The following is an 18,665-nucleotide window of genomic DNA, read 5'->3' on the forward strand; positions in this document are numbered from 1 at the left end:
GGTTTTCTTATTGCCCCTAAAAATAGTTGGAACTTGATTAATGGTCTGAAAATCTTAGTACAATGTAAAGAAATGCAGATTTTTATCCCTTTCAATGCTTCTGAATGACATATACATTAAGAAAGTTTTGGTTGTCGTGACAACCTTACATTGAAGCAGGTGTCTCAATCGCACATGTGTACATCAACCCACAGAAAACTTCTAAAAATAATGTGGGTTCGGATACACAGCAGAATGTTTGGTGGTATTTGCACTCTGCGCAGATGAAGATGAAGAGTGGGACGTGAGGCTCATATGGTTTTCCCGAATGGAATGTTTAATTTAAAGATTGCTTTATGCTCCAAGACAGATTTGCATTTCTATTATTGCAAAAGTGTTGACAGTGACGAGCCAGTGGGAGGGTAGAATGGAGCTGTTTTCATTGACGAGACCAGAAGGAATGTTTTCACGTGGTGGCCATATTGTTTATCTGGGCCAAACTTAATGAGAATGCACCAATCAATTTATTAGATGCTGGTCAGTCCTTGGTGTTCACTGAAGCTGCCCATACTTATAATGTGTTTGTTAAAGGGACTGCATGGAAATTTAACACTAAAACTAACTAAAAGTACACGTCTACATGCCAGGTGCCTCTAATTATTATCTTGGCATTCCTCTTCTGCTGACCTTCTTTCTAAAGCTCTTTGGTTGATGGCATCCATATTATGTTTCCTTCAATTTGAACCGGTCACATACAACCAGCGAGTCTGGTGGTCCCAAGATCTGTGCTCTGTAGTTTGCAGAGAAAGTGTTGTACCACAGAGTCATTTGACCATCGACCACTGACCCATCCAGAAGCACTGCCGAAAGCCTACTGACTCTGGCTACAATAGTATGTGTTGAGAGACCGGTAACAAGTAGATTGCAGTGTAGGGGCTTCATTGCTGGAAATATGCAGATAAAGGAGTGTCATGCTACATTCCCCCTGACCCCCTAACCTTTATTTAACTCTCATACTTAAAGTGGATCTAAACCTAAGAACAAAATGTCATATATTGCAACTCAACAGTTCTTAGATTTGCTGGCTGCATTTGTTTTCTAAAACATTTATTGACGGTACAGAAAATACTTGTTGATCCTGCCAGACATCCAGCATCTTTCTAACTTCCTGAAGTCTTACACAATGTTAACAGCTTTCTTAGCTGTTGTCTGGGAGCTACACAGCACTAAAACTGGAGAAGATATGAGAGAGGAAAATGTTTGCAGTCCAAATCAGCAGAGCGGTCCAGGGTGACAGTCTTGCTTGTTCCTCCATAGATACAGTAGCACATTGTTTGAGTGTTGTCACACTAGGACAAGAAGTGCATTACTGGCAGGATCACCAGGTAAAAAGAAACAAATGCAGCCACCACATGAAAGGACTGGTGAGCTGCAATGTTTTATTATTTTGTTTTGGTGGTTTCGATTTGCTCAAAAGCTGAAGTTCACTCTGCTTATATTAGGCCTAATGCCTAAAAAGTGCAGAATTCAGGGATGCATTACACACAGAGTGCAAAGTTCAGGGGTGCACTACACACAGAATGCAGAGTTCAGACTTCTTCCACAGCTGCTTACCTCTGCATCTCCTATCCAGATCTATTTTTCACCCTTCCTCAGCTCTGACTTCTGCATGCAACCTCCTGTCCACTGCCCCCATCTTCTCCTTCCCTCTTTAAAAGCTCCACCATCTTCTAAACGTCTTAATTGTGTTACTGTATTAAACTAAAGAACCCAGCTGTCTCTAGAACCTCCCCACACACTGTACATGGCTCTACCTCTCCCACTTGCAGGGAGATCATCCAGAGGGGGTAATGGGATCTGCACTGCACCCTGGACACCTGCATCTGCCTTGTCCCCATCCGGCACTCAGTGAGAGCTGCTCAACAGATCAGATCTGTGGGAGCCGTTGGGAGACAAGCTGTCATTTGTAAACAAAGAAGCAGGACTTCTGTGTTTACAAGTGATAGTGGTGAGCAGAGGGCCTGAGCCAGAGGTGGTGGAACTGAGTTCCACCAAGTCCCAGCTGAAAAAAAGCTCTGGCCTTTATAATTGAAAGAATTGAAATTCAAAGAATGAAAGAGGCAGGCCCAGGACATTCAGGCTGAGGAGGAAAGGGTAGGCGATTCTGGATGTCCTTCAGTTACGAAATGAGGGGGGCTCTGAGTTGCTGCAGCTTTTAATGCACGTTGTGAGAAGAAACAGTGTGCAGTCAATCAGAGTAAGCAATTTTAGGAGAGGAGCCTTTAACCCACAAAGGTAACCCAACATAGAACTCCCTGTATACTGACCTAAGCCTATTCACTAACACCCCTTGTCATCCATGCATGTAGATGTCAGTCTTGCGCTGCAAAAAAATAACATTTGGAAAGTGAAAGATCTACTGTTCTTGGAGTCAGAATTATTGGACCTCTAACTGTTATACAATGCCACCCACCCCACTACATCTAAAGAAAGAGCAGTACACGTGTCGTATAACATCTCCCTTCTGGGCAAACTATCGAATCTCCACTCCTGACACACATACACCCTCTCTTGTCCAATGAATGTTTTTGAAGTTCATTTAAAATGTATGTCTGCGAAGAGAAAATGTTTCTGTTTTGTGTTGACTCTGCAATTGTCGCTGTCCTCGGCTTGCGTCCACTCAATAAACCTATTATTCTGAACGATCATTCAGTGTCAGGATGAGCTCCAAGCTATAGACTCGACCACATCTATTGATCCGCTCCTACATTGGCGCCACACTGATTACACTGCAATTGTAACCGCCAGGCAGACATAGCCAGCGAATGAGGTTGTGTACGCAATAGAAGAAGATGGAGCCACAGGTGAAAATTACACACTCTACAGCCAGGCCAGCATTTTTAGCCTCCAGAAAGTGCCTTTTATTTTATTTTCACTGTCAACATAAAGTTTGTTATTTACTAAATTGAAGAGCTTCGGGCAGCAATGATGCTCGATATTTCAATGCTTTCATTCTGTCTGTCGGATAACAGGTGAAAAATTATATAGGGTCTGCTGTGCACATTTATATTTGTTTGTGTGAGTGTATATATTTGCCGAAAACACAACTCTCTTTTCAGTGACAGACCTTCAATATGGTGACCTGATGCATGGTGCCATAAACCTTTGGGTAGATGTGGTTGCTAAGGTGACCTTATGTATGGTGCCATAGACCTTCAATAGAGGCGGATGCTATGGTGACCTTATGTATGGTGCCATGGACCTTTTGGTAGATGTGGGTGCTAAGGTGACCTGACAGATTGTGCCATAGGCCTTCAATAGAGGCGGGTGCTATGCTGACCTGATGGATGGCACCATAGACTCTCAAAAGAGGCAGGTGCTATGGTGACTTGATGGATGGATTCAAAGACCTTCACTAGGGATGGGTGCTATGATGACCCAACAGAAGGCACCTTAGACCTTCAGTAAAGACGTGTACTACAATTACCTGACAGATGGCACGATGGAACTTCAGTAGAGGTGGGTGCTATGCTGACCTGATGGATAGTGCCATAGACCTTCAGTAGAGACTAGCACTACAGTGATTTTACAGATGGCACCGAAGACCATCAGTAGATGTAGGTGCTATGGTGATCTGATGTGGCATCATATAACCTCATTTGAGGTAGGTGCCATGGTGATCCTGATGGCTAGATCCATAGACATTCAATAGAGATGGGTGCTATGATGACTTGATGGATGGTACCATAGACCATGGGTCTTCAAACTACGGCCCTCCAGTTGTTCAGGAACTACAATTCCCATCATGCCTAGTCATGTCTGTGAATGTCAGAGCTGCACAATGCCTCATGGGATGTGTAGTTTTGCAACAGCTGGAGGGCCGTAGTTTGAGGATCCCTGCCATAGACCGTCAGTAGAGATGGGTGCTACAGTGACCTGACATCATAGACCTTCAGTAGAAGTGGGCGCTATGGTGAACTGATGGATGGTGCCATAGGTCTTCAGAAGAGGTGAGTGCTATGGTGACCTGATGGATGGTTCTATAGAACTTCAATAGAGATGGGTGCTATGATGACTTGACAGATAGTACCATAGACCATCAGTAGAGGTGGGTGCTATGGTGGCCTGATGGATGGTGCCATAAGACTTTAGAAGAGGCGAGTGCTACGGTGACCTGATGGATGGTTCCATAGATCTTCAATAGTGGCAGGTGCTATAGTGACCTGATGGATGGCTTCATAGACCTTCAACACAGGTGGGTGCTATGGTAATGTTGTTAAACACCTTCAATAGAGGCTATGGTAACAGATGCCACTGTTATAAGCTTAATCAAACATTAAAAATATCATCAGTACATCATGTGTAGCAAATTAGAGATAAGGAATTTATTCAGCACCACACCCATGCAACAATTCAGGGGTACTGAGGACCCTTTCCTCAGGCAGTGTTACTGCCATCTGAGAAAAGGGTCCTCCGTGAAATGAAGCACACATCATGTGGTGAATAAATGCCTTGTTTTTGTTTTTCTACAAATGGTGTACTGGTGATATTTTTAATTCATACATTTGTTTGTTCACACAAGCAGCCGTGATGACATGCATTATGCGCATAAATATAATGTACACTAGCTCTGGTGTCAATCATAGCTCCAGGTTTGGGATTGACCAGGGACCGTTACTATAATTCAAGCTGTCAGATCAATTTTTGTTTGTGTATGTTGTCAGAAGCAAAGAAAAAAAATTTGAATAGAAAACAGATCATAACCCTTCCAATTTTTTTAAATATTGGTGCCCAGAATTGAGCTTTAAGTCACTATGTGGCACTGCACAGAGATTCCTCTTTGGGTGGCGGAGGGCGATGCTGTGATAATCAGGAAACATTAACACATTACAAATAACACAGAGACCAAAAACACATAATACATATTCATACAGTGCCCCGCCACTACCATGTGAGTTGGCTGCTAATTTTACAAACCAATTCTGAGTCGACCTCCTAATTATCTTCTATATTTTCCCATTTCCAACTTAAAAGCGGACATGGAGTTAAAAATTAAGCCGTGCCGAGTGTTTCCTTTATAGCTGCAGTCATGTTTGGGAAAGTACTTAATTAATTATTGCTCTCTGAAGACCATATTATAAAGTAGCAAAGGAAGCGCTGATGAAAGGATCGTCTTTGTTCATGGGCCGTTTGTTAAACCAACACCATTAACGGTTATTAGCAGTGACGCGGGCCGTTCAGCGTAATACCACACATTGTTGATCTAGTCATTAACATGGACATCTCCCCGACTTCTGACTGTATTACATGGAATATTGAATGAGCCACTATAGCCAGAGATTTGATGAATGATAATATAGTCTGTCTGGTCAGTTGAGTCAGTCTTCCGAGTGCCTCAGTGATGTTGCTAGCTCCTAGAGAGAGGATAGGCTGTATGAATGGCTGGGGGTTCAGGATACAAGATGCACTTTGCCTGAAGAGGTTTCTTAAAAAAACATTGACCCCGGTCACTGCTCCCAATTGATTGATTGCCCAATTCCTCATGAACAATTATTCAGCGTACAAAACAGCCACTCTCCTGTGATGTCACTGCTCCTGGTTAAAAGGACAATACCTCATGAACATTGGATCAGTATAACGTATGGTTGCCCTCTACCTCAGTGATATTACTGCTTCTAGTATATTGATGAGCTAATTCCTTGCAAAAACATTGGTTCAGAATAGAAAAGGACCACTCTCCTGTACCTCAGTGATATCACACTACCTAGTTTATTGATTGGCTCATTCCTCATTAACATTGCTTCAGAAAACAAAATGGCCACCTTCTTGTACTTTAGCAAAAGGACTGTGTTCCATGACCTCAGTGGTATCCCTATCCAATATTCTTGATGGGCTTATTCCATATTAACATCGGTTCAAAACATAAAATGGCCACCTTTTTGTACAACAATTCCTGATGAACAACCCACATTTCAAAAAAGACCACAATCCTTTTGCTCTGTAATATTGTTTCCCTGGTTTATTGATGGAATCGCTTCTCCTGAGCATTGGTTCAGAATAAAAAATGGCTGTCTTCCTGTACCTCAGTGATATCCCTTCTCCTAGTTTATTGTTAGGCTGATCCCTCATGAACATTGGTTCACTGTACAAAAGCACCATGTTCCTTTACCTCTTTGATATTATTCTAGTTTATTGATGGGCTCGTTTCTCATGAGCAGAATACAAAACGGCTGCACTCCTATACCTCAGTAATATCATTCGACCTAGTTTATTAATGGGTTCATTTCTCATGAGCTTTGCTTCACAATACAAAATGGCTGCCTTCCTGTAACTCTGTAAAAACCCTGCTACTGGTTTATTGGTTGAGCTGTCATGAATACAAAAGGCCCACCGCTCTCTACCTTGGTGATATCCTCCTAACTTACAGACCAATTCCTCATGAGCATTGGTCCAGAATACAAAATGATTAGCCTCCTTTACCCCTTTGACACAACTATTCCTAGTTTATTGATGGGATCATTCATCATGAACATTGGCTCAGAAAACCTATTGGCCATCTTCCGGTACTTCAGTGATATCGCAGCTCCTAGTAGGATAGCTCAATGTTTTGTGAATATTGGTTCAGAATACAAAATGGCTGCCCTCCTGTACCCCAGTGATATCACTGCTTCTAATTTCCTCATTGGCTCATTCCTCGTGAACATTGACTCGGAAAACAAACTGGCCATTCTTCTGTACCTCATTGTTACCACTCCTGGTGAATAAATAAGCTATGTGAGCCCATCATCTTTGGCTCACAGGTCTTTATTTGTGGTTTTAAATATTTAGATTTTTTTCCTTACTATTCTTTAGCAGATGGAAATCAATATACCAAAAAGCTGAATTTTAATCCTTATACAATTAAAATGATTTTCTTTTTAACAGCAACATCGGATCGCGTTCCACCGATAATCCGCAGAGGACCATCCAATCAAACACTTGCGGTGGACTCTGTGGTGAAGATGCAGTGTCATGTGACCGGCAACCCTCTGCCCAGCACCCACTGGTTAAAAGACGGGCAAAGGGTCAGCGGCAGCGACCCGAGGGTTAGCGTCCTGGACAATGGAACTCTACAGATTACCCACCTACAGGTTAGTCCCATCCGAGCTGCTCAACATATAATACTGGGATCAGAAATGCATTGGTAAACTTTTAGAGGAAAGCCTAGCTAGTACCCAAAGCAACCAATTAGAAGACTTTTTTCAGTTTTCTAGTACAAAATAACATATGATTGGTCGGTATCTGAAGCAGCAGTCATTAGGGATATCTCATAAAATGTAATGTAGACATATGGGTATTGTAAAAGGGTGATCTTCTTGTTGTGCGCTTCGAGTTTACGGTCAATGGAGGATTACTTGTGATGTTCTGTCTGCTGCCCCTTATAATGGGTTACGTAAATTCTCATTTATGTAACACCAGCATTGTCTGCAGTTCTAGGTCCAGTCTGAACCTTTTCCTGTGTGCTTGGTACATTTAATTGCTTTTAAATTATATCTAAACTCAATTACAAAAATGTGATATATTGCAACCTTTTTAGCTCATAGATTTGTTGGCTGCATTCGTTTTCTTTTTTTTCTAGGCCAAGTACAGAAAAATTACCTGTTGATCCTGCCAGAAATGCACTATTCTTTTAACTTCCTGTGGACTAAAATTTTCAAAAGATATCAGCCTTCCCAGCTATTGCCTGTGAAGTACAAAACCGCTCCCCTCTATGTAATGGAGTTGAGGAGACAGGGGTCAAGTCCTGGGGAAAAAAGTGTGAGAACTCCCACTCAAGATCCACTCCCCCACCAAGAAAATCAGGAGGGGATGGCGGGGAGGAGCGCATCACGAGGGCTGACTAAATACAATCTCTTAGCAGCAGAGACCTGATCTACCCGTCAGCTAGCTGTGATTGACAGGTAGATCGAAGAGGAAGCTGTCATGGGGCCCCCTACTGGCGATGCCTGAATGGTCAGTCCACCCCTGGTGTGCGGCACTTACTATTGCGAGCTGTGTCGGCGGCTGCTGGTGTAGCACCTGCCACACACCTCGCATACTTCAAAGTCTTGCAGGACACGGCTGCTAACGGGAACTGAGTTCCTGTTGTGGAAAAAGTACAGGAACTCCGTTCCCATGCGTTCCCGCAGGACTTGAAGCCTGTGAGGAGAGGAGGGTGTTTTCATAGTCCAAATCAGGCAGGCAACCTAAGGTGACAACACTTAATATATACAATACATTGAGTTAGCGTTGTCACCCTAGGACCCTGTTGCCCAGCCTGCAGCCCGAGGGCCAAATGCAGCTCTGTTTTTCTTTTTATATGTGGCCCTCAGACCCCAGCAGTCAGTAGTGGCATTGTATTATAAAGGAACTACAATTACATGTTCCCATGTATTGTCAGTGGCCTGCCTGCATCATGTCTGCTGTCTCCAGTCACACTTGTAGCATAGCCACAGTCTCCAACCATCTCCTATAGAATATATTTTGTAGCATGACATATATAGAACATTAAAGTGTTACTAAACCCACAAGAGTAAAATCTGTATATGCAGTAAAGCATGCTTCTTATACTCACTGTGGAACCTAAGGGGTTAATCCTCTACATTGCGTAAAAGGGCTGTTTGATCCTGTCTCCTCTGATCCTCCCATTCTTCCACAGTCCCCGATCCATCTCCTGATAGAACAGAGCCTTGGGGGCACTCTGCACATGCTCAGTTTGGTGTGTATTGCTAGAGAGTAGTTTTTTTGTTTTCTGTTTTGGGAAGAGTGTATGTGATCAGCACAGGGCCAATCAGCACTGTCGAGACAGAGGGTCAGGGGTCCTGCAGCCTCATAGGACAGTCAGAGGAGAAAACTCCTCCTACAAGCTTTAATCAGACCCTACTAGAAGTCACACAACTTCAATATATACCGCTCATGAGAAAAGGTAATTAGCAGTTTGTATTTAATTGAATTTTTATGTTCTGTGTACTGTGGGAGACCGGATATAATGAATGCAGGCTCCTGGGTTTAGTAACACTTTAAGTGCAGCCCTTTGGTGATGTCAGAGGCTAAATTTGGGCTCCCATGCATAGTAAGTTGTCAACCACTGCCCTAGGACAGGGCATTTGTTACTGGCAGAATCACCAGTGAAGAAAGCCTAAAAAGGAAAACGAATGCAGCCACCTCACGTAAGGACAGTATGTGACATTTTTGGTTTCGGGTTTAGGTACACTTTAACAGAATGTGCTACAAGCTTACTAAAATGGAAGTAAATGTGACAGAATTAGAGGATGAACTGTATGAAATATTTTTTTGCTGGGATCACATAGGAAGGACATGGATACATGCAGAGGTGTCACACATACAACCCTGCTATCCCCGAGCAGATCCACATGTCCATCCCATAGCGGCAACCTGTTCCTGGTTGATAACTCCAACTAATGACCAGCCAGTGACAAGTTTGGGATTGCTGCGCCCTCTGATTAGGAACGCTCATTTACATATCATCCAGCGCTCTGCCTGATTAGTTATTAGAGGCGAGCATTCCACTCTTTATTTAAATATTAATGACACATGTAATAAAGAAATGAGTTGCGACTGCTCATTAGCATTCATTTGCATTGGTGATGAGAACGAGCAAATTGATAAGTGAGGTCGCAAAACTTCTCCCTAATTGCACTTTATGTGAATTATCACTGTAGATTAGTGCGGGAAGTGGTGCAGATAGCTGGTGATGCTAAATTAATGGACCATTCTCTGTTACCGTCAGTCACTTGAGGTGGTGGGGAGGCTGGCTGCAGTGCCCTCCACTAAGATTAGTCAGGATGCTGTCTGCATGCCGAAGAATGTCCTCCCTCCAGAGACAGAAGGGTATCCCACATTGTTTCACTTCCCATGAAATGGATACACATGATTGTTCTGTAGCTGACCAGCACCTTTGGTTGGCCATTGGGCTGTCTTATCAGGTTTATCTAATTGGCAACCCAATGGCCAACTGAAACGTCTCGCATGGCAGGCTGACAGCAATTCCGATAATTGGGAGACGATGGCTTAGGGTTGTCAGCCTGCAGCTGGAAGTGCTGTTACTGGCAGGATCTGCAGGTAAGAAAGTATTATTCTTATACAGGATTTATATAGCGCCAACAGTTTACTCAGCACTTCACAAAATGAAGGCAGACATTAGTTACAATTTGGTACACGAGGAATCGGAAAATGGCAAATTCACAAAAAACTATTTGCTTAAACACACTGTTTAATTGACATTATCCCATCTCTTTATGTAGATGGATGATGGCAATGTATTTATTTTATTAAAAATTATCAATATACAGCCATCCTGTGCTCTTCCCCAGCCCATCAGCAGAAGGAGCTTCTAGTGCTCTGCTGCCGGTTAAAGTTAAAGTGCATAATTAATATCAAATTTATGTTTTAACTCATCATACAAATATGTATTTGAACTCAGATCTATACTATTGTTGTCAGGGCCGTCTTTAAGGCAGGGCAAAAGGGGCATCTGCCCTGGGCCCTGTCATTGTTGGGAGGCCCAAAACAGCTGCCTCATACTTGCCAACTATCCAGGTTTAAATTGCCTTGTCCCTTGAAGTTTTATTGCCTTTAAATTGCCTTGTCCCTTGAAGTTTTATTCCTCCCAATATCTCAGTGTGAAGTGCTGGTACTAATGCTGCCCAGCTCTGCCTTATTGTTGTGTGCAGATGACTCACCTGCAGACCCTGTGTTTACATGTAAATAACTGGAATTCGTATGTAAATAGCGGCGACAATACTAAGTAAATAGCTGCGGCCGGCGGCATTGATGTTTAAATAAGGGCGGAATTCCTATGTATATCATGCTCCCCTGCTGTGAGGAGGTGATGTGCTGTAACCTCTAGCAACTAATCAGTGAGCCGTAATGTGTGCTGTAACCTCTAGCAACTAGTCAGTAAGCAGTAATGATATGCTGTAACTACTTGCAACCAATCGCAATTGCTGCCTGATCTGATACAGAAAACTGATTTTAAATCTAGCTGTTCTTTATTGTATGTCTCAGAGTAGGTGGAGACTGAAATTGCATGGGGGGGGGGGGGTCCCCAAGAAAAATTTTGCACAGGGTCCAATCTATATTAAAGACAACCCTGATTGTTGTGCAAAAACATGGCGTGGGCTATCTAAGAGGAGGTTCTGCCAGTCACAGCCTGCTTCACACCCCTCCAGCCAGTGTCTGTTTCCATGTGCCTAGAATTACAGGGAGGTGATGCCTCCATCAATCAACATGTAATATCCTACCCCCATAATGAAGTGATGTTTAGTAGGCATGGAGGAGGAGGAAGGGAGTGGACTGTCATTTATCCAGATCGTATAAGCCCACATGTGTGACGCTACAGTCACGTGGGCTGCTCAGATGAGAAAAAGGAGGAAATTATTATGTTAGAAGTGAACTGGAGCGTGCTCAATAGATGTGGCAATGGCTGGTCTACACAGTCTCTGGCTGCAGCAGGGACAAAAACAAGGAGGGAAGATAGAGAACAGCAGGATCAACCAGGTTTTTTGCAGAATACAGAAAACAAATTCCATATATATATATATATATATATATATATATATATATATATAAAAACCCGCAATCTATTATCTGCATGCTGGCGTAATGCCTCAGTGTATACAGTTCACTTAAGCAACACATTTTATTACCTGGTGACCCTGCCAACAGCACTTCTTGCTGCAGCCTGACAACACTAATCCATTGCAAAAAGCAGCAGCATTGTTGGCCTGTTGTGCAAACTTTTTCAGTTGGCTGCTGATCAAGTCTGCGCCTGTCTTCTGCAGCGGAAAGTCCAACAGAAGGAGCACAAATGGCAGGCTGGCAACATTGATGCTGAAAGGATGCCTCTTTATAATGTTGCCAGCCTGCAACAGGAAGTGCTGTTACTCTTAGGATCTTTAGGTACGAAACTTTGCAACAGACTCACAAAAAATTATTTGCTTAACCCTTTCCTGACAGTTGTGTACATATATGTATCAGCATGATGGTGGAGATTAACGCGGTGCTGCCACATCTATGCATACAACTGGCATCCCTGGCTGCACTAAGAGTGGCTCTGAACCGTTGTTTGCAGTCAGGAGCTGGTATGATGGGCTCCCAATCACATGACAGCAAATTATAGTGACCACGTGATTGAGAAGCCCCGGTGTTAAACCTTTACAGAGATGGCTTGGTTAGGAAAACTGCTTACAGTGAAGTATGATGCCAAATATACTGAAAAATTGGGAGTTTACATACACTTTAGGGAATTGCGTATTCATCCTTCCTACATAGGGATGGCATGATGTGCACAGATTTGTGCCCCAAATGTAGAGGATACATAGTAGTGGGAGCTTCCTTGAAATGTGTATGTGATGTGGTCTCGGTATAGGGAATAAGGATGTTCCTGGCAGTGAGGGGGTGGTAGGTTCACTCAGTACTGATCAATCTGCACCGTAACAGCACTGCCACATAGATCTTTCTTTGGACAGTAGATGTCAGGGACCTGCTGGGACTTTGGTCCCCGTGGCAGCTGCAATTTACCCATTCCATTACCCATCTAGATGCAACTTCCTTACAGACATGTAGGAATGCAATGGATGGTATTGAAATAATTGTTCCGGATTTTAGTCATTGGGAGTGTGGGGGGCTCCGCTGCCAGCTGTGTGCGCCTCTGAACTCTGGCTGCCCCGCCATGTAGCTCTGAGTAGATGCAGTCATACATTTTTAATTCCAGCCTTGCAAATGATTTTACTGTAGCTGTGCTTGATCTGATGAAGGCCTGTTTAATATTTTACCACCAGCCAAGACGAGGACTGCTACAGAGAATTAAATATGAATTTCAGTTTTCCTACAAGGGAGCGTGCACGGTCAAACCTAGAGTGCTGCTAGACAGGGATAATTCTGGAAGATGGAGGGCTTTTTAATTCATATATATTTTTTTAGTCTTCCAAATGCAAATTCAAATTTACTTCATGGGCAGGACCAAGAACACCTTATATGTGTACACCAACCCCCATAACAATCTCCTACTTGCTCTGACAGTTCTAAGTGGTGGAGGAGCCCAGGGACAAGCAAAATAAAGGAAAACAGCTTTTCTCAACCCTTACACCAAGAGGAACTAACTTTCAGGTCTTGGGTGATTCCTTGCTAAAACCAGTTGATTGGGGTTAATGAGAAAAAAAGTCCCTTACATTGCTGGTCAGTAGGAGATGTGTGTTGTAGCAGCACTGGAGCTGCTGCACTGCCCCCAATCCATTAAATCCCAGAGGAAGAGGGGGTTTGAACCCCTGAAAAGCATTAGATCACCACTTTTTTATTTTAAAAAGTGTTCTACTGGACTTATTCAATTGTTGCAGTGCTTTCATCGTTTGTATAACTCACTGGTGGTCAGTAGGAGGAATCAAGCCCTTACAGTGGTGCCACTCACCATTTGGCTAAAAAAGATGGTCTCATGCTGATGGCTCTGCCAGGTGGCGTGGCCCCTGGAACTATGCAGGCACCATAAAATGGGAGGTCAATCAGCCACAGCTCTAGGAACCTATAGCAACCTCTGCAGGAATCCTAGTTGGGAATGGCTGGTATAGGGTATATAAGGGGAGAAGCCCAGGAATAGTGTCAATGTAAAGGATATATGCATAGGGATATTTAACGAGAGGAGCCAGGAATATTGTCAGGTTAAAAAATGTCTATTGTGTATAGGGTATATAAGAGGAAGAACCCAATTTAAAGGATATATTTATAAGGTGTATAGAGTACAAAAAGGAGGAGCCAAGGAGCATTGTCAGGGTAAGGGATACATGTATAATGTGTGAAGAGTATATAAGGAAAGGAGCATTGTCAGGGTAAGGGATATATGTATAATGTGTGAAGAGTATATAAGGAAAGGAGCATTGTCAGGGTAAGGAATATGTGTAGGTTGCATAGGGGGAGCAGCCTAGGAATCAATGTTAGCATAAAGTACTTGAGACTGATTTACTAAATGAGTTGAGATTCTTCATTCAATAAATTATAGTGCTCAATTTTTAGTGCCGTTTCACTAACTAGAGATATTTTATCCACCACGGTTTATATAACGTATCTTAGTGATTCTGCCTTTTTGAGAGCTTTTATCCACTTGCAATATTTGAATCTTGTTGAAAGTTGTGCCCCAAAAAGTGTTTTCTGTGATTATAGGATGGCATTCTTGTTGTGTTTTTACATTTTACAGCAGAGTTCCACCCACTTTTCCAATTAACAAGTAGAAGGCGCAATGCTCATACCTCAATATGACAATATATGGTCCATAATAGTCCAGAGGCAAGTGTCAAGGAAGAAATAGGTGAGTCTGTCAGGGCTGACACCAGGGAGGCCAGAAGCAAGTTCCAGTAAAACTAGGAAAAAACAAGGAAAGGGGCGCCTCTTGAGTATATATCATAAACAAATTATTATAAAATCAATATCCACTCGCATGGAAAGAAGTAAAATTGAGGTTGGGTGCATCTCTGGGCTGAGGAGGTGGGACTAGAGGTCACAGTGATTTTGTTTCTAACTTGAGAGATGCAGCACATGAGATCCCAGGGAGGATAAGGTGGAACTACAAGTCACAGCGAGTCCTTTTAGCAGACAAGGTGCAGCACATCAGATCCCAGAGAGTTTGCTTTGCAGGGTGTAGATTCCAGGGAGGATAAGGGCAGGGAAACGGCCATACGATAAGGACCCAGAACGAGGCTTGGAAGGCAAACCGCGTGCTGCCGGGCTGTGACGTCATTATAATGCAACGCGTTAATTCCCTATATACTTCCATTCCCCACCAATTTGGCCTACTAGCTCTGGAATTTTTTCTTGCCCAAGACCCACTCATTAATCCTAGATAAGCCGCTTTCATTTTGGAAGCCACAAATTTTTGTCTTACTCGTAATTATTTTGACTTTAGCGATTTTTACCTGCATGTACAGGGAACAGGGCACCCATGGCAGTACAGGGAACTGCCATGGGTGCCATTTTTGCCCCATCATATGCAAATCTAGCCATGGGTTATTGGGAAAATAACTACATCTGGCAACACAATCCTTTTTCTGCCAATATAGTTTTTTGCGGACGATATATCAGTGATATAATTGTGATATGGGATGGCCCCCCTGGCCTCATCACTCCCGCTGGGATCTGATGTGCTGCACCTTGTCAGCTAAAAGGACCCACTGTGACTTGTAGTTCCACCTTATCCTCCCTGGGATCTCATGTGCTGCATCTTTCAAGTTAGAAGCGGACTCACTGTGACCTCTAGTCCCACCTCTCAGCCCAGAGATGCACCCAAACTCGACTTTACTTCTTTCCATGGAGTGGATATTGCTTTTATAATAATTTGTTCATGATATATACTCAGAGGCACCCCTTTCCTTGTTTTTTTTCACACACTTTTACAAGATGGTCTTAAGCTAAAGACCACTTCTCCACCCCTCATTTTTGGATATCAATTTTTTTATTCTTTTCATATCTTTTTAGAAGTACTAAGTGTACTTCCGTCCTAGCCTGGCTGTGGTGCATCACGTCCTCCCCCGCTGCCTTCTGGTACCTGTGTGTGTGTGTCCCAGAAGAGGAGCTGCCCATTCATATAATGTGCCACATGACTCGCACATGCGCAGTAGGAAACCAGCTGTGAAGCCTGAGCTTCAGGCTCCGCTGCCAGTTTCCCTTCGTTAGAATGGTGGCATCTGCACCCGACCCGGTGGACAAATCTAGGCTCCCTGGACAGGCAAGTGTCCTTTTTAAAAGTCAGCAGCTACAGTACTTGTAGCTGCTGACTTAAAAAAAAACAAAAAAAACTTTTTTGCGGCTGGAACTCTGCATTAAGCAAAAAAAAAAAAAAAAACTGACAGCAAAGCATCCGACTATTCCCCATTCTATCCAAAAACTAAAGAAAAAAGTTTTGCCTTTCATACACTTTAAGCTCCATAGACCTTCGAAGACTCCCATAATCAGTTGTACATCTTTCCAATACACTACCTAACTGTGGCTACAGGCTACCGATTCCCACCACCAGTGGAAACCACGCAGCGTCCCATTCCCCATACAGCCCTGGTGATTCCTCCCTCCCATGTTTGTTTAGTAAATACTGTATTCATAAATGGTTGTTTCATGTGTGTAATGCTGTACAAGCTGCGTCTCTCTCAGATCTACAAACTTCCACAAACCTTGTCGACCTTGAATTACAAACGCTGTCATGTTAGGAGAGTGTTTGATGTTTCGCCTCCTTGATACGAGGCCTCCTTTGTGCTCATCAAAGCTCTTGTTCAAACAGCGGCTCGGAACTTGACTCGTTTCATCTCGCTGTGCTGACAAGCAGATCTGTTTGTTTTTCGTTATTCTTCCCAAGACAGGTATGTGTACCTGATCTGCCCCAATCGATCTACACCTTTACACAAGTCTAGCCGTGCGTGAAAGCCAAAGATGAATGTATTAATAATATACTATGTGTTTGTGTATGTTTGTACATATGTATACATACAAAGGGTGATTCAAAAGTCCATTGCCCCACACAGTAAGAAAAGACTCCAGCTCCTAAAAGATTTTTTATTTTTCAACAATCTCCTATAACTAAAATGCAATTCTGTAGATGACAGTAAGGACCTATGATTTATGTCCAGGAACAATCCAAAATTATTACTTCCAAAACTTCTTCCTGTCCAATGATCCATACATTTTTGGAAGTTGTAATAGTCATCGGGGGCATCGGGTCTGAGTATTTAGCCTGGGGGGGGGGGGTAGACCTTTTGTGTTCCAACCTTGCTTTGTTGATGACAGCCAGAGCAACAAAGGTGTGTTCTATGGTATTGTCCTAGAAAAAGAAGTTCTCTTTGATGCATCTCCTTGCCATATACCATAATTAGACCTTCTAAACCACAACTGTCAGAAACAAAACACATTGTAAAATGCAATTGCCACCTTGATCAAAAACCATATTTATGTCATGCTGGGCTGTGGATTTTTAGATCACATATGCAATTCTAAATCTTTTTTTTACATTCCATAGTTAGAAATGTTCTTTTTTTTTTATTTGCTTGGCCTGGTGGGCCCTCTGGCCTTCCGCTGGGCACTCAGGACTCTTATTTACATGCGTAAAGCTATCAAGCTGGAATGGAAATCCAAACTTCTGGAATTCTTTATTTAAAGTATATAAACAGACATATATATCCCATGGGTGTGCCAGAAGTTCCACAAGGTATAGGATATTTGTCTTGGTTCTGCCTCCACCACCACATCATAAAGTGTTAGTTTCCCCATAATTTTTGGGCATTTAATCTTATCTATTGTTTAAAGACATTATTGGTCTATGTAACGTTATCCATTGTCAGGCTGGGTATCTATGGTGCCTTTTTCCTGTTTTTGAATGCCTTACTCTTTAGTTACTGAATGTTATGGAGATGACTTCATTTATTTTTGAGTCTGTTGCCTTATCCTTTATAAAGCGCTAAGCAGATTTTAATTTAAGACTGTTTGGGTTTTTTTTTTTTTTTCTTTTGTATTGCCTTGAGCCAGGGAATGCCCCAAGGCTCTGTTTTGTATTATGCCGCATGCACACAATCAAAATTTCAGCAAGCAAAAGACCAATGAGAGCTTTTCAGTGTAAAATGCGACCGTGTGTATGCTCCATCAGAATTTAGTTGGCCGAATTCTCGACAGCAAAAATTCAGACACACAAAAACTCACGCATACTTAGATTCAACTACGGGATGGAAGCTATTGGCTACTGGGTATTTAACTTCCTTTTTCTAGTCCCGTCGTGCGTGTTGTATGTCACCGAGTTCTTGGCAGTTGGAATTTGGTGTGACCGTGTGTATGCCAGACAGTTTGAGCGAAATCCCGTTGGAATTCCGCCTGGAAAACCATCAGAGCTTTTTCCGACCAAAATTCCGATCGCGTGTACGCAGCCTAACTCACTTTTCTAAAACCCCTAAAATTCCTTGCCATAGTCCGAACTTTACAAACCTCATAAAAGTTCCATCCCAGGCATGGTATTTAGTGGAATATGCAATTTGTTTGGCAATGTGATGTCACCACAAAGATTGATACATATCTTATATATTATATATATATATATATATATATATATATATATATATATATAGGCTGTGAAGCACACGTGTCTTTGCAGGATACAGTGTGAACCAAGCAACTCATGCTCTTCATGGACTGCGAAAAAACTGTTGCATTGCTACTCTTTATCGTGAATCCTTTAAAACTTTTGAAGTGTACTGAAACCTTTTATTTGTGTATGTATTCCTAAAACTACATATGCACATACATACACGCCACATTCCTGACATGGATTTTTGACAAATATCCAGGGTAACATGTAGAGGTTTCTGCGTGCTCCGGACATGGAGCATAACATGCAGAGTTAGACATGTATCCTGGACAAAGGATGTAACTCACAGGGTTGCTGCATATTCTGGACACGGGACATAGCATGCAGAGGCTGATGTGTATTACAGACATGGGGTGCAGCACACAGAGGTTGCAGCATATTCCAGAACAGAGTGCTGCCTCTGAGCTCCAGTAGCTGTGCAGCGCTGTAGCATCACACAGCAGGGTAAAGTGGAGGTTGCTCATGAATAACTTAAACAACATGGCGTGCACGCTAAATATTTGCTTAAAAATTGATGTGGAAATTCAGCGGGGAGTGGAGA

The 18,665-nt window shown here is 42.7% G+C and overlaps 1 protein-coding gene across 3 annotated transcripts in view; it reads left to right on the plus strand.

Moving 5' to 3' along the window:
- ROBO3 (roundabout guidance receptor 3) overlaps positions 1–18,665 on the plus strand; it is a 428,948-nt gene that overhangs the window by 376,586 nt on the left and 33,697 nt on the right. For all 3 annotated transcript variants that reach the window (XM_077457778.1, XM_077457779.1, XM_077457780.1), the window contains one exon: positions 6,904–7,109. In XM_077457778.1, coding sequence (XP_077313904.1) covers positions 6,904–7,109 — 206 coding nt within the window. The remainder of the gene's footprint in view (positions 1–6,903; positions 7,110–18,665) is intronic.

The sequence above is a fragment of the Lithobates pipiens genome, unplaced genomic scaffold (genome assembly GCF_037356315.1).
Source record: "Lithobates pipiens isolate NorthernLeopardFrog02 unplaced genomic scaffold, aLitPip1_a1.2 Scaffold_27, whole genome shotgun sequence".
NCBI classification, from domain to species: Eukaryota; Metazoa; Chordata; class Amphibia; order Anura; family Ranidae; genus Lithobates; species Lithobates pipiens.